Genomic DNA, 24,242 nt, shown 5'->3' on the forward strand with positions numbered 1-24,242 from the left:
CTTGTGACCTTAACTTTGAAGACTAGACTGCCAATGGATGTTTTCTCGTGATAAAGATAACCAGTTTAATCCCTTAATTGCAAATAGCCTTGAAGCTATCGATAGGATGGAAAAAGCGAGTTAAAACTTGTGTCATTTGGTTTGGCTTGGTTGTTGTTGTTGTTGTAGGGTTTAACGCCATTTTTCAGCACACAATAGGCTAAACATGGCGGCCAGTATTAATGGTGGATGAAGAACCCAGAAAAACCCCAGAAAGAACCACTGACCCACGGGTTTGGCTTGGTACATTACAGCATATCAAAAAAAGTAGGATAATTACTTTTTGACATCCAGGGTACATATTTTTCAAAAACTTTATCTGAATTAAGCTACTTTGGTCCAATAATATTTAGAAAAATTTGTCAGATTTAGCAGTTCCTAATCTGATATAGCACTTGTCAACATTTTTTTCTCACTACTTTTTTAGCAATTATAATCTGCATAAATATCAAATTTAACAATCTTAATGATTAAAATTTTCAAAAATCCAAAAGCTTCTTTCTGAATTCAAAGGCATCTTGTTTGAATAAAAATAAGCAATGTTCTGTGTAGAAACTATTTTTTGAAAGTTTCAGCATATTTTCTGTCCTTAAAACAAAGGTTCCATTCTTGCTTATGAACATTATAATGGCGATAAAGCTGCATAAATACTGACTTATAAAAACTATGGCACATCTTGGCACCAACAACACAGAAGTGAAACCTTTCACTCACCATTCACAGGCAGGATGACAAAATAAAATAATTAATAAATCCTTCTGTCTAAATTATGTTAAAGGTCTAATGCTACATACCACAGCAACTGCAGGGGACAGCAGCATCTCTGCCGGTGAAAGGACTGCCAAATAGGCAATATTTGCCACCAGGTAAAACACGATAACCAGGGTCATGGAGATCCCTATGGCTAGAGGTAAATTTCTGTAAGTAAAGAATCCCTTTATAGTGTGAAATGTTATTATTTTTCTAATCACACATAAAAGACAATCCAAAACATCTGAAATCTGCAAGCAATTCATTTTCATTAAAGCATACACGTTTATCAGCTTATTGCTCTAGAACCATGATATGTGAGTGTGTGTGTGATTTGGATTTTTAACGCAGCTTTAACAATTTTCAGTCATATCGCTATGATGTCTGCAGTGTGACAGTTTATAGTGATGTCTAGCACTAGTGCATCATGCCGCAGACATGTAGCATGATGTCCCACCCAATCACATTATCCTGACACCAGGCCGACCAGTCCTAACATTAACCTCTTAATGCTGAGCGTCAAGTGAGGCAGCTGTTAGTACCATTTCTGTAAGTCACTGGTATGACTCGGCCGGAGATCGAACCCACGACCTCCCACATCCAAGGCAGACGCTCTAACCACTAGGCCACCGGAGTGGTCCTGTGAACAATGTAATGAGATTAGTAAAATAAAATCTCTCCATGCAGTGGTAATGCTTATAACATTAATATGTAATGTACCTTTTTTTTAAACTACTACATATTACGATTAATTCTTTACTTTGCTAGATAAATATTTATTTTTTTTAAAATGGGGGTATTTTTGTCACAACAGAGGGTGGGGGTGCAATTCATTAACAGAAAAAGGCCACTTATAAACATTCCACGCACAGATTAATACAACAATGTACTTATTTACTGATGTGCATTAAACTGAAAGTACACAAATATGTATGCTTCAGTGTAATTACCACACATATGCACTTACTATCCATGCGTTACTAATTAATTTAATTTGAAACATTCTGTTTAGTTCAGTGATAAAACAAAAAATAAAAAATGGTAGGGGTAAAACCTTGAGTTTTATATTTCTATCATAACAAGGTCCAAGTCCCCAAATAAGAAAAGTTCAGCAAAATTGCATAAATAAAATCATTTTTTCACATTCGTATCAAGTGGTAGATTTTCGTTTAGACATTCAATTTCTTGTGATCACTGACAAAAGAGCTTACTAAGAGAGGTAACTTGTGGAAGAACTCACCCAGGTCTTAACAATAGCCAAATCTTCACAATATCATACCAAATATACTCTCTTACTGCAAACTACAGACTCAGATCTGCCTTTGCATAATGCCACAGTAGATCTGGATCTATGCAATTTGTTAAGATTAATCAGTAGAACAACGCAGACCTTGATCAGCGTGCACATTATATGATAGCAGATCTGGGTCTCTTATTGTTTGCAGTTACAGCAAACTTATAACCAAGTATATACAGTACAATACTTGAAACTAGGTTGGTTTTTATACTGAGCGGACTGTATTAACATCTGCTTTGTATTTTTTTATAAATCGTAAGAATATACAAGTCATTTCATTTTCTCATTAATGGATTTAGTCACATCTGAGCTAATTGACATATAGTGCTAACCTGGTACCCTAACTCGTATTCTACTCAGTGAAGACATACCCAACAACTTGGACTAATCAAACCATCTAAATAATATCTGAACTTAAAATTTATATTGCACAGAATATATTGACTAAAGAATACTTTTCAGACATCCAATGAGTTTATGATTTGTTTGTTGTTTTGGGGTTTAATGCCATTTCTCAGTGCAAGATCGGCTATATGTGGCAGCCAGTATAACTGGAGGAGGAAGGACATGAAAACCACAGTAAAAACCACCCAACCATGTGAAGCTACTGGCAGCTTTGTCACATACCCACACTGGCCAAACCCAAGAAGACTTGAACCCATGAGGACAGAGCTGAGATGACTGTGATGGGTCAAGGTGAGCACGTTAAACCACTCAGCCACCCAGAGCACCTGAGTTTATGAAACCAGTAGCTTACCAGGATAGTAAACACCAGTAATTACATGCATGAAATCTCCGTATCAGCTCCAATAATCACAGCCATCATCTGAACTCCAAACATGACCCTCAGTCCTTCATTAGATGCTATTATTTTACATGTATGAATCTACAGGTGATAGGCCACATGTACTAAACCCTTTACCTCATGTAAGTGCCTTTGGACGCCTCTACCTGAATCCCATGGAAGCGCCTTTGGACGCCTCTACACCGTTCTCATTGAAGCACATTTGGATGCCTGCTGTAAACATCAGCCATTTTAAACTAGTTTTCATAGTGACACCTTCATGGAAAATCCCCTATTAGATACTACATTCATTGACGTGAATGACCATTATGCCAGATCACTTTTTCACTGTTTAAGCTCTAGTCATCATCTGCTATTTAAAGTAACTGGGTCATATTCTCCACTCTCAAAAATGGAGGATGCAGATTTTGTTCAGTACTTTCTGAAATTTGGACGATTAGAATCATGACTATGAAAGCTTCAGTAAAGGCTCTGATGTTAATGCAGGTGTTGATAGCATGCTTGTATCATCATAAGTGGTGATATCTTCAAAAGAATAGCTCGTAGACGAAAACACAAGTCACGTGTTTAATCAACACACACGAAGGTAACTCCTTCAAGACCACTACAGAATAGAGAGTAACAGTTGTCTTTCTTAGATCATATCAACATCCCTTTTTCTCTAACGAAACTAATTGAGATCTAAACAAAACATCAATTTATGAACAAGTTAACAGGTCATAAAATTTACAGTTACAAAAAGTACTGGCTTTGGATTTTTTGACTTAGATAAAAATTATTGACTAGACTTTAACTGAAAATGATTTAAAGAAGACAGGATTTTATACTATGCAGTCATCAAAATGCAATGCAAATAAATTCAACTAATTTAGCTAACAATAATTGTAACACTTGAAAACATTTCTAGATCACTACAGGGGATTATTATGTCCCTCACAACTGCATAAAACTGACTCAAAACCTCACATAGTCTTTGAGATAGGTTGGCGTCTTCACTTCGCGCCTGGGTCTTATAACTGGTGTAGTCGCTGATTCCAGGCATGTCGACTCTGGTACGGGACGCCTCTGATCAGGTTCCTTTACATGCGTGTCAGCCGTTTGCTCCTGTACAGTTGTTCTTTCCGGTGATTTATCGCGGATTTGTACTGGGATTGATGTCGGTCTTATGTGTTCACTATTTCTCTTGTATTGAACACCATCCGTTGAAGTTACAATACAGTTTCGGTCGTTTGGTTCTGTAATAACACCTTTTCTCCAGGGCTTATCTGGTTTGTGTCGGAAATATACAGGCTGACTGTTTTCAAGTTTTAGTTTAATTCTAGCACTGCGGTCATAACTTTTCTTGATACAGTCCTTCCTAGCATCTCGCTTCTTGTTTCTGGGCAACTTCTTTTGAACCAAAGGTAGCATTGATCTTGTTTCTCTCCCAAACATCATTTGGGCCGGACTTAGACCAGTGTCCTGTCTTGGAGTATTCCTTAGTTCTAGCAGTGCTTCGTACTGATCAGTCCTAGAGTTCAGGCATTTAACCATCATGCCTTTTATAATCTTCACACCGGCTTCGGCTTTGCCATTTGACTTTGGGTGATGAGGAGAAGTCACGTGATGTTGAATGCCCCACTGTTTCGTGAACTGACTGAATTCATCAGACGTAAATTGTGGTCCACCATCGCTGATGATTATTCTAGGTATTCCAAATTGCGCAAACTGCTTCTTGAGTTTGATAATGACTTGACTTGATGATGTTGTGGTGAGTAAATCAACGTCTATAAAATTTGAGTAATAATCAATCGCCAGCAAATAGTTTCTACCCTGTATTTCAAACAAGTCTAACCCAATTTTCTCCCATGGGTAGTTGCTGTCATCATGTTGCCGCAGGGGCTCTTTCTGGAGTTTTGGCTTTCTCTCCATGCAGTGTTCACAATTGTCTGCTAATTGTCTTATTTCTTGATTCATTCCCAGCCAGAAAACGGTTCCTCGTGCTCTCCTAACCATACTGTCAAAGCCATGGTGGGCACTATGTAAACGTTCTTTAATTTGTCCTCTCCAAGCTTTTGGAATTAAAACAGCTTCCCCTTTCAGTATTATACCATCATAAAAGCTCAGTGTGTCTCTGATAGAGAAATAAGGTCTCACTTCAGGCTTTAGGTCATTTTTGTTTTTGGGCCATCCTTCTATAATACGGTCAATCAACAACTGACAAGTTGTGTCTTTGGCAGTTTCTCTCCTGATTTCTGTAATTCGCGCATCCGGAATTTTATCAAACATTTTGACCTCACATACTTTCAGCCTAGTCAGTTCAGTGTCATCTGACAAACTATAAGCACGACTTAGTGTGTCCGCAATGATTAATTCAGATCCTTTGACGTACCGAAACGTAACATTGTATCTAAACATCTTCATTAGGATGTCTTGTAGCCGCTTTGGTGCTTGACTGAGTGGTTTCTTCAGGATGGTTTCCAGAGGTTTATGGTCGTTTTCAACAATCACTGGGCGACCATATGTGTACTGATCGAACCTCTCTAGCCCATACAATACTGCAAGCGCTTCTTTTTCTATTTGTGCCCAGTTCCTTTCAGCTGGTTTCAAAGATCTTGATGCAAACTCAAGTGGGTGTCCATCTTGCAGCAGAGCAGCTCCTAGGCCATCTTTACTACTATCAACTTGTAGTACCAAGTCCTTATTTGGATCGTAGATTGCTAACACATCTGTTTGCTTTAACAGTTGTTTCACTCTTTCAAAAGCTTCCGTGCATTGTTTTGTCCATTTCCACGGTGTGTTCTTTCTAGTCAGGTTTCTCAATGGTTCAAGAGTCTCAGACAGATTTGGCACAAATCTAGCCATATACTGTACCAATCCACAAAATCGTTTGATTTCAGTAACGTCCGTCGGAGCATTCATTTCAAGAACAGCTTTGATTTTATCGTTATCTGGCTTGATACCTTGTGGCGTGATTCTGTGTCCATGGAAAGTGATTTCAGGGCCCATATCCTTCTTTCCTTCATTCAAAACAATGTGCCTCTCTTCACAGCGTTTGTAAAGCTTTGCCAGCTTTTCATCATTGTCTTTCTGAGCTGCTATTTCATTATCACCACAACCAACGATGATAATATCATCCGCAATTGTAAATATGCCTTCAAGGTCGCTAAGAGCTTCATTCAGTTTCCGCTGAAATATTTCACTGGATACATTCAGTCCGAACGGTAGTCGAGCCCATCTGTATCTTCCAAACGGTGTTATCATAGTAGTAAGTAGACTGGATTTTTCATCAAGTCTAATATGCCAATATGCTTCTTGCACATCGAGTTTCGTGAATACTTTGGCATTATGTAATCCTGGAACTACGTCATCAAAAGTTGGAAGTCTATATCGTTCTCTCACTAACACTTTGTTCAGCGGTTGAGGATCTAAACATATCCTCCACGATCCATTGCTCTTCTTTGTAATTGCCATCTGGCTAACCCATTCAGTTGGTTCTGTAACTGGTATTAAAATGCCGCGTTCTGTCAGTAGGTCAATTTGTTCTTTCACCTCAGTTCTCACTGCCAGCGGTATGTTGCGAGCTGGCAATGCCCTGGGTTTTGCATCATCTGTGAGTCTGAGGTTCACTTCACCAAGATCTCCGAGGTGGCGTTTGACGCTTCCGATAAAATTATCGGTGTTAATTGTGACCAGTTTCAGTTCTTGATCCGCTTTCAAACCTAGCAAGCAATCTAGCTCATTTGGCACAATTACAAAAGTTACATTATAAGTTTCATTGTTCACTGGGTTTGTCACTGTCAGAGTTGCCTCCCCTAAGGATTTCGCTGTTGACTTGTTCCACATTCTGAGATGTGACACTTTCTGTATTCTCTGAGATTTTCGGACAAATCTCTGTTGGATTGTATTTACCTGGGCCCCAGTGTCAATGTGAAATGTTACATCACAGTCATTTACAATCATTTTGGCTTTTGCCTTTGAATTGATCAAACTGTCAATGTAGTTAAGCCAGAATTCTTCTTCTGTAGCTTCTTCGGGCTTGTCATTTTGGTCAACTGTTTGCACTTTCTTGCAGCATGATTTGAAATGGTTCTTTACACCACAGTTGTTACATCTCTTTCCCCAGGCTGGACATTTTTCTTTGCTTCGTTCATGAAACAGTCCACAGAAACCGCACTTAAGTTTCGGTCTTACCAATCCAGTACCAGATACACCTGCTTGTGATCGTGGTTTCGCGTTATCAACTTTGTTCACCGAATCATGTACTTTGTCTTGTCTGATTTCTTGCACATGTCTATTTGACTGTTCAAATGCTCGGCAAGTTTGAAGACACTTGTCAAGTTCAAGTTTTTCTTCTCTCAACAACAACTCTTGGAGCTTACCACTTGTGCTGAGTACAATTTTATCTCTTATCATTCTGTCTTTTTCTTTGAAATTGCACGACTCTGCTCTTCTCCTAACTTCGGTAAGGAAATGTTCGAACGATGTAAAGTCATCATATTTCACACACCAGAACCTGTGGGTTTCAAGAACTTCATTCCTCCGTGGATTACAGTAGGCTTCAATCTGTTGCAGAACTTTGTCTGGATCGTTTTTGTCATCTTGATTTGCCCATACAAACTGGTCATAAATGTCAATTACCTTCGGTCCTGCACAGTGTAAAATGATGCTGGTTCGAACTGTCTTGTCTTTGTTTTGGGAACCACTAGCGGTCAAATATATTTCTATCTGTCGCTTCCATCTCTTGAAGTTTTCACTTATGTTTCCTTCAGTAATATCTAAAGTCCCAGGTGGCTTTAATGAGTCCGCCATGTCGAACGAATCAAATCGGGACGAATGTTCAATTAAATGTGATCTATTTTCGTGACCTGGCTTGGTCAAATTTTCGGAGTTTCTTCAACTCTGTGCGTTTATCCAGCGAAAATCAACGTTGCAGACGTTATCAGGATATGCGTTCACCGCTGCCACCATGTTGATAGCATGCTTGTATCATCATAAGTGGTGATATCTTCAAAAGAATAGCTCGTAGACGAAAACACAAGTCACGTGTTTAATCAACACACACGAAGGTAACTCCTTCAAGACCACTACAGAATAGAGAGTAACAGTTGTCTTTCTTAGATCATATCAACAGCAGGCAACAATGGGTTTTTATAATTTAACAAATTCAGATGATTCAGTGATTTAGATGTAGAAAAGGAACTGGTAAGTTTCAAGTATGAGAAATGGCAGTTATGGCTGGTCACATGGCTTCAGTGGCTTGATGTTGAACAAGTTTGCTCAAAACTTCAAAGCACATAAAAAATTCTTCCACGAAAAATAATTATACAATTATAACAATCAGATTTGCCTCTTAAATCATTCTACACATAATAGATGAGTACCAAAAATGTAAAATGGTTCAAACTGATGTTGAACGAAACATAGTCTACAGGCAGGCCAATGTGTACATAGTCAAGTAGGTAACAGGTGTTCTATTTATAGTGCATTGCAACGTGTAACTTTGATACAGTATGTCAACTTGCCTACAAAGCCATACACTTTATGAGGTAAAGGAACACTAACCTATTTGGGTTTACAATTTCATCCACAAGGAAATTCAGGTAGCTCCTGCATGAAAAAAAAAGAAAAACATTGTCATTATTATCTGCAAACATACATCTTAAAAGATCTATTTGTTGGCTTGTATGGAGAAAAAAAAGGAGTTTGGTTTTATCTCTAACCATTATACAACACTAAAGCCGACTAAAAATAATTGGATCATTTCATGAACTTTGTTCTGGGATAGAGAAAATGAGAAACAAAAAAAATGAAAATGTGTTGGTACACAAAAGGATGTAACTGAATGGACATTTCCAAGTCTAACAGGGAAGACAACTATGTAAAGTTTTGTTGGAAAATAATTTTTGCAAATAATCCAACACAACGTGCACGAACACATTTTCATTTTTTTTGTCACACATAGCAAATGAAGGTTTTGTAAACAAAGTCTTCATTCCTGTTATAAGATCAGTCTGTGCAATCATTTTCAGTTGTGTTCAGATATAACTGAGAGGGATTATTAAATTATTCATTGGAATTACAACACGATCATGGACTTTTTTAAACTAAACACTAATTTGAGATTCCTGACAACATTTAAAGACATTCTGGATAATACATTGTGGTACAACAAGACAATTAAGATTTTTGGAATTCATTTGGAACATTCCATCTTTCTGGATTTGTGACACACCAGTAAGCGTAATTTGGGATTAATTCACAATATAGTGTTGTTGGTTTTTTTTTATTTTTTTTTTTATTTTCACTTTTATTATCTGAGGAAATAAATTATTTGTAATAGAACAGTAAGATTCACTTCCTTTCTGTTAAATATTTAAAAGACCTAGAATCAAAACAGTATGTACTAGTGTCCTGTAATTATCACAAAAACAGCAGACCATAAACACAGCTTGTGGCTATTATATTTTTGATACATCAATGAAGCTGTGAACAAAGTCCTCTTGGTTGTTAATCATTACAGACAAACGCCTTTAATTTCCAAACACACCTGTCTTGCCGGTTATATTATTAACAATTACTTACCTTATAATTGGCAACGCATCAAAATTATCTTTTGTCAATTGTTTTGAGTCAACTAGCTTACAGACTGCCCCAAGCCAGGTTAGGACCTGGAGATCAGTCAAGCTCAGATATGTAAAATTAAACATTTAACTGATAACCTAAAACAAAAATATTTATCCCTTATTTGTCAAAAGTTACTTTAAATAGTAAATATTCACATTATCACATCTGTGTGAGAAAATGTGAGACTGACCTTGACATTGACTACATACATGCCAACCTATATGGTGGTATAGGCATAATTACTGCTAATATGTGGCAAAAAAAGCATTATCTGAGCACAAAAAGTGTAATTACATAATTACAGGAAACAGTATGAAAAATGTACATTTATTTTTGCTAGCAGACTCGATTAGCAGCTTGCTAAAATTCTTGTCACAAATGTTAAAATTCATTTGGATTAATACAATAAAAAACATACCGACATATCAAGACCCACAGTTGGCACAGATGTCTAACTTTCGCAAAATGATCATAAAGTCAAGTCCACAAATTCAGAAATGAGCATGAAGATGTGCTTCGTATATTATATTTTTACATTTGTAAGGCAGTATTGACTTGTCCCTTTTGAGATCACATGTTTTGAAGCTAAGATCCTTCTCCACTATGATGTTTTAGTTATATAACATTCACAAGTCACATCGACAAAGCCCAATTCCTTAACATCAGGTGTCATTTTTTCAAGCATAGACTGGTCTGCTACCTTAGTATATTCATCAAAATATAATAAATCTAAACAAGTTGTCAAATTGAAGAAACCAGTCTCTTTTTTTTTGTAAATGTGTCACATACAGCTACTATAAACAGAAAATAAGGAAAGCTCATGTAGGTCTAGGATGGACAAATGTACTCAATGCTATTGTTATATACCAATCTTCTTTTTTTAGAATATTCTCAAATTTATGTGCGAGATTAAGGACATCATTATGAAACTGACCAAAATAATTTTTTATTGCTCATATTTATTTTTTTAACGTACAAAAAAAATCATATTCCACATTTAAGTAAGCAATAACAGGTAATTAGGTGAAAAAAAGCATACTGATAAAGCCAAAAGCATAAAAGTTGGCATGTATGTGACTTCAATATGGTAATGGCATACGATAAACTGGCCAGTTATGTGGAATGTGGTACATATAAACATTAAATAAAGATGCTGATATATGTTTTGAAGCAAGATTGATAGATATAAAACTAGCAGAACATAAAGCATTATGAATGAAACTCTGCCCCTTTCTCCCTCTATCAATATTTGGACTTGTCCATGGGCAAGTACTTGGAGACTTGAGCTTGCCTAAGTGGATATACAAATCTTTCTTATCTATATGCCTTTTGTTAGCAATTTCAGCTGCCAAACTAGTATATAGTATGGCTGATGTAAGGTCATAATAGGGTTATTTAGCGAGCTATAAATACTGTATGATGTCATATACCCAGAGGGCATTGTGCCATCTGCCTTATTGTTTTCAAACGTATGATACACCATTCAGTAAACCTTGTTATTGTTTTAATCTGTATCTAAGTAAAGAAAGACTTTTAAATAATTGTTGTGAAACAACGTTGTTATGGAAACAGGACTGACTGTTCCTGCCTCTATGCATCGTTTAACCTTGCAAAGATGTAAAAATAATATAAAAAAGTACATTTTAATAACAAAAATTGTTTAACTATGCCCATATTTTTTAGAGTAAAACAAACTAATTTCAAATTCAATCTTCAGCACCCCACACCCCTCAAAAAGTCCCATAGTTTTAACTAATAGTAAAGATGTTTTTCCCGTTAGAATACCAGTTATTTCATCATTTAAATTGCCATTAATTATATTATAGAACTGATACAAAGGCTCATGGCCTGGAACCATAAAAAGTCTACAAGTTCACATATCCCTTTTTATCATGAACTTTATAAAAGAAATGATTGAACAATAATATGTTTACTGAAATTCAGCCAGTGTGGGGAGAGGGAGTCCAGCATGTGTCATTTCATAAATGGGATGTTTCGTACCCTACATTTCTGCACATGCTATTTTCTGTTAACATTAGTTGAATTTGGTATAAAAGTATTAATGTTTACGATTATGTACTTTTAATAATATTATTATTATTATTATTGAAAATTAAAAAGAAGTCAAATTTTAAAATCACTCAAAGAACAATAAAAGAATAAAATCAGAAAAACATTTAATGAGTTTAAAATGAATCTTAAAAAAACAGTTCGTGTACCTAATTATTATAGTGTATTATAGTGTTAAAAAGATATACAAATAGAACAGAACATCCGTATGTATAGACAATTAGGCAACCAGAAGAGTATTTACACAGCAATCAATTAGATTAATTACTGCTTCATGATAATGATTAAAAGTTAATTTGCTTTATTCATTTTCTCAAGGTACAGTATTTAAAATTTAAATACGGGCATGCCAAATTTTTATTTGTCCAATAATGGAGCTACATTCTATTGTTAGATATGAGGCAGTGATTCATGATGTCACACAAACCCCCCTATTCATGCCACATGACTTCATTTCAAGGTCACAACTCATGCCACACAGCTTCACTTCTGTAAAGAAAAGAAATTTTGTCTGCAATTAAGTGACCATGATTCCCACTGCTTTAAATCAACAATAACCTAATCATCAGCTTGACAATAATAAACATCTTTGCTCCGACTCACAAAGATTGGTGCTCCAAATCTGAGTGAAAACAGTTTTCATCCAGCAACCAGAAGAATTATTGTGCCACAATCATAAAACAAGAGAAATATGAATGGCACATTATATGCCAAAATTGTGTTAATAACTCATGTACCACATGTCAAAGACGATAGGAAACAGGATGTTAGTTGTGATGAAGGCATCAAACTGGGACTTGATTCTTCTAGAAGATTTAGAACCTTCCATACTAATAGTAGGAAGGAATCAAATAATATAATATTGCATGGACACAGAACTTTGCATCCTGTAAAGGTAAGCAATTAGACAGTGGCAGGTCATGTATTCCTGCTACTAAGAAATTAAATGCACTGGCTTTGGGAAAAATGCAAGCATTATATTTTTCAAAAATTTAACAAACGTTCAAAGATAAAATCAAGTTTTCAAACTCCATGGAGTTTTTGAGTTTTCAAGCCATCCTTTTAATTTCAAACATTTCTCAAGGCCGTTCAAACCATGGAACACTGTGTGATTAGAACTGGATTATTCAAAATGTACATTTTTCAAGCACTAAGACAACCTATGTATAAACATAGGAAGAATGTTGATTTTGGTCAGTATTGACCACAAAATATCAGAAGGAAATATTTCATTCTTCAACATAACCGAAGAAATATTATATGCCTAGCTAAACAACTTAAAGATCAATGGGTATGGGAGTATTGGGGCAAAGGTGTTGACAGTTTGGGCATGATCACATTTATCTGCCAGAGTTCATACAGCACAACTCATGCAATTCTTCTAAATGCCATGCGTTATGGTGGGGGACTTAATCCCTTCCACTTTTGCTCCATGATAATGATGTCGTGGTGCCATAAATACCTACAAATCACCACTATGCCCCAGCTGGCACACCGATGGCAATTCCACCAAGGGGCTGGTCGTTATTACTGACATATGAACAGCCAATGAATGAAGACCACCCATGGAAAGACTGATGTAAAGACTGATTTATAATCCAACACCATCTCAAGAATCAAGTGATCTTTATTTTGATCACATATTTGAACATAATAAAAATAATTTCAAAAGTCTTGTACATTCCTTTATATTTAGAAAATGTTGAATGACTTTTACTGTAACAAATTTATGCTTTAAATTATATAGTTAAAATTAAATGAGGAAAACTGTCAAATCTTAGATGTTATAAGATTTTAATTTCCAACAAATTTTGGCCATTCTGCAGAGATGTTATATTTACTTCTCTTTTGTAAGGGAAAAATATAAAAACAAATTCTTTTATCACCATAAACAATAATTATATGGAAATCACGTGAAAATAGATCTATTTCTTATAACTATTTCAATGCAGATACTAAAGTATGCAGTTTCCTGTTTGTGACTGCTGGAGCATTTGGTTATTTAAACAAAAAGAGAAACATGCAACAGTATTTTGGCGTGTTTTTGTATGCAGTGGTATACTGCTTTGCAGTTAGTTACTGTGGCTGAGTGGATAAAGTGTGACACACACACACACACACATACACACTAGAACACATTAAGATTTCATGCCCACCATGACACCTTAATGTCTAGTATGTACTAATTTTCTTACCACTTACGAACTTTTCCAAATTTCAATTTTTGGATAGATAGATTTATAACTGGTCAAATTTTAATATTTTAATTCTGAAGATTTCCAAAAAATGTATATTTGGATAGCATTAATAATCATTTTATCATTAATTTTGAAAGCAAACAGTATCACAAAATTCTTTAATCAGAATCACAATAAACTTTCCTGACAGGAAGATCACTTTTGCTTGGTATGAACAACGAGGCTGCAAACTGCAGAACGATATATCTCCTTATTTACCTTTTCATGTTTAAGCAAAATACATTATAAATTCAGCCTATTAATATTTCATTTTTGTAATCTTTTCACATTTTCACCATGACTTCAAAGCTCTCTTACTCACTGACACCAGCTGAGGTTGTTGTTGTTATTGTAGTGTTTAACGCCATTTTTCAGCACAAGATAGGTTACACATGGCGGCCAGTATAACTGGTGGAGGAAGAATCTGGTAAAACAAAGAGAAGAACCATCGACCCACAAGAAGCTACTGGCAGGCTTTCTCATATACCTATGTTAGCCGAGCCTGAGACTCAAACCCGCACAGAGAGAGGTGAGATGGCAGTGATCTGGAACAGTGAGTGCTTTAGACCACTTGGGCATTCGCCACCCCACCCACCCACCCACCCACCCCGGTGAGGTAACTGTTGCTCTCTAGGTCACGAGTTACACAGATTATTGGAACTTTACAGCTAAAGAACAGCTCACAAGTGGGACACTCAATACAAAAATCTTTTCAAAACATTCTTGTATATTCAATACATATAAAAGGTTGATTGGCTTCTATTACCGTACTTCTATTTGCCAATGTAAAAAATTCAAATTTAGTTTAAACAATATAGACCAAGAAATTTACATCATCAGTGGAAAGAACATCAGAGTCACAAAGAAGAATTTTACTTTTTAACTTAAAGAGATCTGAACAAACTTATACAATGAGCTGACGAGTGGCACATCTTTGGCTTCCCTTGAAAAGCATAGCTGTATCATATTATTACAATTGAAAGGTATTTCACAGAGACATGGATAGTTTTATTCCCAACTGAAAATGAATCCTACTTAAAACAAAGAAAGAAAATGAAAACTGATTTTACAGTGAAATGTGAAACATGTGCTTAGTCCTTAAGCATTATGACAACAGCACGTGGTCACAAGCATAAATATACACAACTCTAAGCCAGCTGGATTCTGACACAATAGTGTATGGTAAGGATCCGACCATATAATTTTCATAGGCAGAGGATGGTATTTACTTTCCAACCATGGCAATCTTTTTTGAAAAATATTTCATGAAAAATGAATATATTTTGCCAAACAATCAGAGCAAGACAATTGTTAACAAGGTTTTCGAAAAAAGACTCCTAATCCAGTCCACCCTTTGAAACTCGAATGGTCTGTCCCCAAGTGATTTGACTTTGCAGATGTTCTACAGAAATCAAAGCAGTAGTCACTGTCAACAGTTATACAAATCTGACAAAACTTAGCATCAAAATAATATGTCAATTGTTAGCTTGGGAAGGTGTCAATTATGTCATCTCAATTGAAACATCATATATAACAGCCTCAATTACACCCAAGCAATAAAAGCAGCTTAAATTTGTAAACTATCCACAATTAAACTGACTTAAATTTATTGCTGAAATGATTAATGATATGGGAAATTGACATGATTCCAAGAATAGTCCCTCTCTCCTGATCTATGATAGTTATGTTGCAATTACAGATTTTCAGACTTTAGTAATCATTAAATAGAGTTTGACTGCTTGCAATTTCTTAGTTTTGCAAAAATAATATCAAAAAGCTCTCCTTCCATCCCTCCCTCCTCTTTAATAAATCTGGTTTATTTTGTGTTCTTATTTATTGAAAAAATTTGCAACTATATAAGCTAATACACTGTGAATCATTATCGATATTAATATTCTGAATTTGTTCATGTTTCGTTTGCAAAGAAATAAGTGAAATGCCTTGTGGAGAGGTATGCCATAAGAAGCCATCCATCTCTATTAGCTTCTGAACCAGAAATTGTCAGCGATTTCAGATGGGTGTGGTTAGACCACCAGTCCAACCCTGAATCCACAAGTTACTGTGCTTTACAATGCAGACCAAACCAAATGAAAACATTCCAGTCCAATTTCCTGAAATGTTTGGTGTGCCATTTATCTGATTTTGGTGAAAACAGGCATACTCATATGGTCACCAATCTTTGGCAACTCTACAGATAGGTCTCTCTCAAAAAAATTGGATGATTCATTACAATGTATTTTGAGTTGACTTAGCTGATAATGAAATCAAGTTTCTGACATCCTATTTTTGTGCTGTTGAGACATTTGCACTCAATCCTTAAGCACATGACTGCTTACATCTTTTCCCAGTAAAAAAAAAACAACATTATTTTAGTTACTGCTTACAGCATTTACATTTTCTTGTTTTGCAATTAATAATACAATGACTGAGATTACAAGATATCAGCATCCAAAGTCTCTCTCTTTCCCCATGTACTGAACAGTCTATGTTTCTTTTTTTAAATAAAGATATCACTGCAAATATATTAATATATGTATTTCTGAGCATCTACATCAACAATGGGACTTTCGCTTCTGATCGAAATGCATGTGAAGAGAACAAAGTTTTACTAATTTAATCATCCATATTTTTCTTTTCAAAAAGCGGCTGCATAGGAAACTCTCTCATCAAATAAACAAAACTAACACTATTCATTAAGTCTTTTAGGAGAAAAATGCATCTTTTGTAAAATATGAGTACAAATTTATACATCTGCAGTCATAAGCACATCACCCCTCACTCACTTTCAAAAAAGAATGTTATAATTTGATAGATTTCAGTTTTATCTGATATTTAGCTGACAACATTACATAAAATATCATATGGAATAAACAATAGGAATAGTGTCAGTTAATTACTGTATTTCATGTAATTTTTCGTACAAGAAGAAATAATTATTATTTGTGGTGCTAAACAGGTACAAAAAATAAAGGGATCATACCGGAACAAGATCTACAGAACACATGCTACTCAACAACCCAACTGTACAAAAGTATAAAATAAACATATTTTCTGTCTCATTCTGCTCTCAAGAATCCAATTACAATAAAAATAAAAGTACTCAAAAAGATGTTTGTTTTGTTTTTCGAGAGATAGAGAGGGAAAGAGAGATAGAGAGTATAATGTCTCAGTGTTGGGCCTGGACCTAGGGCAAGGCAAACGAGGCAACTATCTTGGGCCTTGCACTTTCAGGAAATCAACTCCACAATGCAATTTGTTTGCTTAGGGCCCCGCACTCACCACTTGCTGCCTTGGTCCCCAGCACATCCTATGGCTGGGCCTGCTCAGTGTGCAAGCTAGTCTGCATTTAGAGTACACAGTGCAACCCCGCCATAATGCAAATTCGGATATAAAGTGATTATGGTGTGGCTCCCGAAATTTTGTATATTCATTCACACATGAAAAAATATTATTTCTTTAAAGTAACATGAAATAGTGTATAAAAAATGTATTATCATTTTGGGGAAGAGATCGTGTATGAATTTGAATATAATACGATCGTGGCATGGTTCCTGAAATTTGAAATACATGTACATGTATTTTTCTCTTACTGGGAAAAAATAGTTTTTAAGTACGAGAAATAGTGTGTAAAACATTTATTATCATTTTGGGGAAGAGATTGCGTATGATTTTTATTTAATATGATCATGGCATAACTTCTGAAATTTAAAAATTTCACCAGGTTCTTGAAGTGTTATGCCAAAATAGACATTATCGGAAATGACTGATCCATGAGTAAAACCAGTAAGTCGCCTTTGTGATTGTCTTCAATTAATTCTGTATACTATTGTTGCTCAAACAACAGCCAATATGTGTTTCTTCTTTAACTGCATACACAACTAAGCAGCAGACAATGCAGCGGTTGATAAAAGATTCTCACAATTTAATAAACATCAAAAAACGAAAAAACATAAGCCACCAACATGTTTTCTGGGCTTGGCGGTATTATTAGACGCAATCAGCTGACCAGCTGGAAATTGAAAGGTATGAAATTGTACATGCGTTCAGCTTAAATTTTTTTTAGATAAACTTGACTCTTGTCCATTGCAGGCCTACTGCACTTAGTTCTCGGGTTTTACATGTGCATGGTGTTTGCTTATGAACTTGTTATTAATTTCCTATTTTTGATACAAATATTTTACTGTAATGGAAAAGCAAGTTTACAAACGCAAGCCATTCTCTGCACTTTGTGCAATGGTTAGAAGTTTTCCTACGTTTCTGAAGTAAAAGTTATATGAGCACTGAAAGCATGTGAAAGCATTAAGTCCTACTTGGTCAACAGGACACAACTTGTATCTGCAAATGGAATACACTCCAGCCTAGTTGATCTATGTTGTGGTGTTCCACAGGGGTCTGTTCTTGGACCTGTTCTCTTCATTCTATACACTCAGTCGCTCTCAAAAGTCATAGATCATCATCCAGTGTCTCACCAATTGTACAATGATGACACCCAAATATACAAATCTAGCCACCCAACTGAAGTTGATGCTACCATCCAAGGTGTAGAGAGGTGCATTTCTGATGTGAAATCATGGATGACATGTAACAAGCTGCAGATGAATGATGATAAAACTGAGGCCATTCTGATTACAACACAAAGACTTTCTCATTCACAGCCTTTACCTCAAACAATAAATATCAGCAACACCAACATTAAATTCACACAATCAGTATGAAACCTAGGTGTTACTCTGGACAGTACTCTCAAATTGCACCAACATGTCATGAACGTATGCAAGGCTGCATATCTTGAGCTGAAACGCATCAGCTCAATTCACAAATATCTTTCAGTTGATGCCACTAAAACAATTGTGTGTTCATTAGTACTTTCAAGACTGGACTATTGTAACTCGGATCTGTCTGGTTCATCTCAATATCTGCTCCAGAAACTTCAAAAAGTTCAAAACACAGCTGCTCGGATCATACTTAGAGTACCACGATCAGAGCACACCTCCCCGTTTCTCTGTACCCTACACTGGCTATCCATTCGATCCAGAATCTAACACAAAATTTATTCTCTGTGCTACGTTTTACTGTCGGACTCTAGTCCAACATACCTATCCAACCTCACCCATGTATGCACACCAGCAAGATAATTATGCTCCTCTTCTGACAATCATATACTCGTTATTCCCACTATGAAAACAAAGTCATATGGACAGCGTTCTTTTGCATACCAGGGCCCAGCAACGTGGAATGAATTGCCCGCTGACACAAAGACACAGTGATCCCATTCAAGAGAGCTCTCAAAACTCACTTATTTCGTCTGCAAGAACAAACTTAAAGACCTAATAATGTTTCCTACCTTAAATATTCTCAGCATGTTTTTTTAATATTTTCTAATTTCATGGTGTTTGTTTTTGTAATCATATCATTATATGTTTATCTTCTTATAGTTGTTGTCTAATGTTGTAAAGCACTTAGAGCTTCTGAAGATTAGGCACTATACAAAGTCCTCATTATTATTATTATTATTATTATGATGTGTTGTTAATTATTCTTGCTGTAGTCATTCAAACAAATAGAAGCACAAGCATTAATTATTGGAAATTTACAATGGATAAATGAACATGGAAATGCATGAGAAAATTTTAGCAGTATGAAATTTGTACGGACACCATTCACAGACCGTAGAATGTAATGAACCATACACGAGTTGTTCTCTGAAAAATGTAAATACTGTAAAACCCCGCATTAACGCAATCCAATTATCTGGACCCTAATTATCGCGTTATAGCGAGGTTCTACTGTACTTCTTTGTAAATGTTAAGTTGTGTAATGTTGGCAAATTGATTAAGATGGCCTGTACATGTATGGGTATTTATTGGTAAATTGTATGCAACAATTAGACCTACTTGTAGGTCTACACAACAATCTGAGTCCACATTGTCAAGAAACTAAGTGCAACTTGTATTCTTACAGCAACAACCTCATTTTCAAATTACAATGAAAAATATAACAAACTTAAAAACACGTTTTAGTTACTGGGCGCGCGCGCGTGTGTGTGTGTGTGAGAGAGAGAGAGAGAGAGAGAGAGAGAGAAATGTTGTCAGTGTACAAGACCGTATTTATTCAGGGCAGTTTTTAATTGTAGCTTTTGCAAAGAGAAAAATGACTATTTCCAGTTACCTGACAATTGTGATAATCCGTATGTAATAGGACATAACAAAATTCCATTATCAATAAACACCTCTAAATCAACAATTCATTCTTGTTTTAATTACGATATACATTTTAACAATAACCACATAGCTATGCATTGTTATTTACACACTAATTAAATATGCTTATAGCTTTTGTTATTCCAATTGAAACCAGATAGAGGGCAAGATTCGAAATACCCATACATGTTCAAGTCAAATCAGCAAGGCTGAAGTAGGGAAATGAAAATCTGTCAATGTGTTATTGAGGCATTGTCCATACAGCAGATGTTGTAAAGATCAGCGATCATACAAAATACTTGTTATTCTAACTCGCCAATAAACGTAACAATAGAGGGGTATATAGTAGAATAGATTCGTAACAAAATGTTAATTGTACCCAAGTCAAAACATTACAAGAACTTAAAAGATTATATATGTACGAACCGATTTAACAGAGTCCGTGACTTTCAAACTGACAATAGAAAATAACAAGGTTTTTATAATTTATTTGTGTATGACTATAATGAAACAATAAGACTAGTTCATCATTGGTCTGTGGTCTTCACTTTAACATGTACTCAGATGTGATTTTTGTTGGATAAGAAAACATCACAGGGATTCCAAACTCATTTTAAAACGCAAGTGGTGTTTTGTTACAGTGACAGACTTAATAAGAAAAACTAATTAACGATAATTAAGTATTATGTTCTGTGAAAGCCTTTGTCCAGTTGTTAAAAACACCAGTAGATACTGTAATGACAATATGAGAGCCTATGCATCAATCATTGTATTTTCTCAGCAACAATTCATTATTGATTTTTATGAAAACAAAATGGCTTTAATGTATTTTCGATCATTTTCTGAGACAATAAATCTTCTTAGTAGAAGAAATGTTATGTCCAATAATTTAAAGGATTTTTCAAAAAAATACAAAGTGGTAAGCACAAAAAATTATGATACATTTAAATAACTGTTAGTTTGATAACTGGATTGTGTATGAAAAAATACATGAAATATGGTAGATAACTCAATGCCCCAACGTGCTCTCGTTCAATGAAGCTCTTTAGTGCATGCTTGATGGGGTCAGTAAATCAAGTCCACTTTAATGATACCACATCCACTCTGCAGTGGTGGTCAGAGCTGACTCCATGAGAAATCATTTTGTGCAAAGCAATTCTGTGAGAAGCCTTAGTAAGTCCATCAATGCAGAGACGGCGTAGGGACAATGTTGCATATCCTCTCCGTGCTCTTTCCACTGCCACCACAATGTGTGGAGAAACAAAAAAATAATGAAAGCCGTACCATAGGTCAAATGTTCCAGCATAGTTGCCACGTCCTGGCAATTTTGCACTTGGAGCTAGTCCTATAGTATTTCTTCATCAATTTTAATTAATAAGGTATTATACAAACTATTTCTACTTTTTCTAGCTAAATTAAGTAAAAGAACCAGAAATGTCCCAATTTCAGATCTTCAAATTACTGTGATCTGTAAGTTGATAATAATGTGTCTACCATCAGTACAACTTAGAGAAACACCACATAGTTTGTATACAGCATACAAAGTACTTACGGTGATTTTTGTTTGAAAATATGCTTCCCAAAGCACTTTACTGACTCTTAATGTGCCTCAACAGTCCAGTCAACACAGTATCCATTCATTTACATCCTGTGGTGCAATCAACCCAAAACAGGACTTATTACGAATAAGAATGTAAGCAATCCAACCACAAGATTTCATAAATATATAAGCAACCAACACCGAGTTAAAATTTCAGGATGATCAGGTTTCTAGCATTATTAATGGATCTTTTATTTACTTTCTTGATAATGATATCACTAAATTAATATTTTCCAATTAAATACAATTGTTTCATTATTCAGGCACTTTTCAAGACTTCTAAGCATTTTCAAACTGTTTAGCAGTACTGCTTGAAGCCAACCCCAAATGCAAGCACCTGTTAAGATAACCACCAAGCACTTCTCAAGATTGTGCAAACCCTGATTTAATTATGTTAAAATAGAATGCTTTACACTTTAAGATGCTCTTACCATCCACTGTAAGCCCAAAAGCCTGAATAGAATGAGAGGGCAATGGCTCCAGCACTGTAGTCGCTGTCCTCAAAAGAGTTCTTAAAACTTTCGGTTTCACCTGAAAAAGTAGGAGAGATTCTTTGCCATAAAGGTGTATAATATTTATCCAATGAAACTGGTACTGAGACAAACCTTCTTACTGTGTTTCAGTTTATTAACTCTAATGAAATAACCTTGAAAATGTATCAATGAAGAACAATGTAAAGAGTGAAAATGAAGGAAGGAACCGATGGCTGGACAGACATCACAACATAATATACTCAGCCTTTTGCCTAAATTTCATAAAAAATGTCATAACTATTTATCAAAGATAAAAGTCACCAACAGTCTGAGTTAAGTGAAACAGGCTCCGAAATCCATCTGCCTTGATAGAACATTTCATCTGCATGGTGAAACTGGTTATACTTACCTTTCCCAATATAGTAGAGTCCTATACAGATGATGGTGCCAAGGGCAAGAAGCTTGCTAATTGTGATCACTACTTGTACCTTGGTGGCCCATTTTACATTGATGCAATTCACCATAATCAGCAAACCTGAAAATGTACAACAAAAAGTCTTATTGAAAATTTTAACTTGTTGTTTCAATACTTTTTCTTCCTAAAAATGAACTCATTTCGACAAGTTTTTCAATCTTTGTGACATAATCTGCACAAGGAAGCTGCAAGATGTGTACCCATCAAGTTTCATGCAACATTTTTCGTGATCTGGCACTAAATGCCAGAAATTAATAATGGTATTTATTCTTATGTTGCTAAATGAACTACGATAATTATTCTGATAGATAACAAGGGGGGTGCAATTTCCAAAAAGGGGGTATATGCTGATTACTGTGTATCACTGTTTGACTGAAAACGTTCTTAAATTGTTTTAATTTTCCAAAGTTGTCTCTGGGTTACTCATGTACTATTTTAATCATTTGGACATACCATAATGGCTATATACGGATCTGTAAGCCTTGATAACCTTATGGAATTTCATTTTCTGTGCAAAAAAATAGGAGGGGAGGTGTTTATTAGAAAGGGGCATCAATTACAATAACTACTGTATACTATAATTTAATCATGCATACAAAACTGTTGTAGAGTAGATGAAATGCCTTACTTATAAAAGAAATTATACATGTACTGTCTCATAAGATAGTTTTATCTTTGCCTGGTATCCTGTTTTGTTCAAGGTTATTTTCTCTTTGCATGTAAATCCAGCTATATTTAGCCAATACTGACAATGTCATGCTCTTGACAATTACCTCCAGTCATAATCAAAGAGAAGAACTCAACAGCTGTGTGAATCCCAAAACTCTATCACAACACTGTCGAGCCCATTTCCTATAGATGTTGGTGTTTGCAGATACTTGGTACACATTAAAAATACATTGTTTAGACCATTTCCTACAAAATGTCGGTGGATAAAAACATAATTTTAACTGTACTGATATGGTACATGTTATAAAGTACTTTAGTTAATACTTCATTTAGCAAAAAAACCTGACAGTGGGAAATATAATGGTTATAATAATCGAGTTACTATGTGAATTAAATATTGGTTGTAGATAAAGATGAAATGTGGCTGCTTGTGAAGGGTACATTTGACATTTTGAGCCAAAAATGCTGACTGCCAGCTGAGTAAGTGGGGTGGTTGCCCTCGAGGGGTTGATTGATTGATTGATTGATTGATTGTTTTTTAACGGCGCATCAGCACTTTTAGGCTATATATACAATCTCGTCAGTGCTGAGAAAACTGGGCTCGTAGAGGAGGTGGCTACTGGTGAGGGGCATCACTGTAATAATGCTTACAAGTACAACAGCAACAACAATAAAAGCAACACAGGAAAGTGCCTAACCATTCATTCCAGCACAGAATAATGACTAAGATTGTTTTCATCACATGACTGTTACAGGTATCATACAACACATCATATTCAAACTGTTTTAAATGATGCATTTTCACTACCTAACTTGTAATATGTTATCACATATACTATATGGCACACAGGCTCTGTATTTTGTATTGCTTTAATTTTAGAAAATAACCTGTGTGTTGCACCTGAACCACATTTAACATTTAAACCCAATGTTTTGGCATAATCCAGACATTTTCTCTTTCTACTATTCACAAAGTTTGCCCATGGCATGCTCTGTCACTGGCAATTGTCTTTTAAATCTT

General features: G+C 35.5%; 1 protein-coding gene across 1 annotated transcript in view; it reads right to left on the reverse strand.

Annotated features, from left to right (window-relative positions):
* The window catches only part of LOC149773221 (Y+L amino acid transporter 2-like), a 91,780-nt gene that overhangs the window by 53,466 nt on the left and 14,072 nt on the right, over positions 1–24,242 (reverse strand). The window contains exons 2-5 of the mRNA XM_089946580.1: positions 22,487–22,612; positions 22,036–22,135; positions 8,436–8,480; positions 834–957 (exon numbers count right to left, since the gene is read on the reverse strand). Coding sequence (XP_089802706.1) covers positions 834–957; positions 8,436–8,480; positions 22,036–22,135; positions 22,487–22,612 — 395 coding nt within the window. The remainder of the gene's footprint in view (positions 1–833; positions 958–8,435; positions 8,481–22,035; positions 22,136–22,486; positions 22,613–24,242) is intronic.

The sequence above is a fragment of the Sinohyriopsis cumingii genome, unplaced genomic scaffold (assembly GCF_028554795.1).
Source record: "Sinohyriopsis cumingii isolate HCF-2022 unplaced genomic scaffold, ASM2855479v2 utg000810l, whole genome shotgun sequence".
Lineage (NCBI taxonomy): Eukaryota > Metazoa > Mollusca > Bivalvia > Unionida > Unionidae > Sinohyriopsis > Sinohyriopsis cumingii.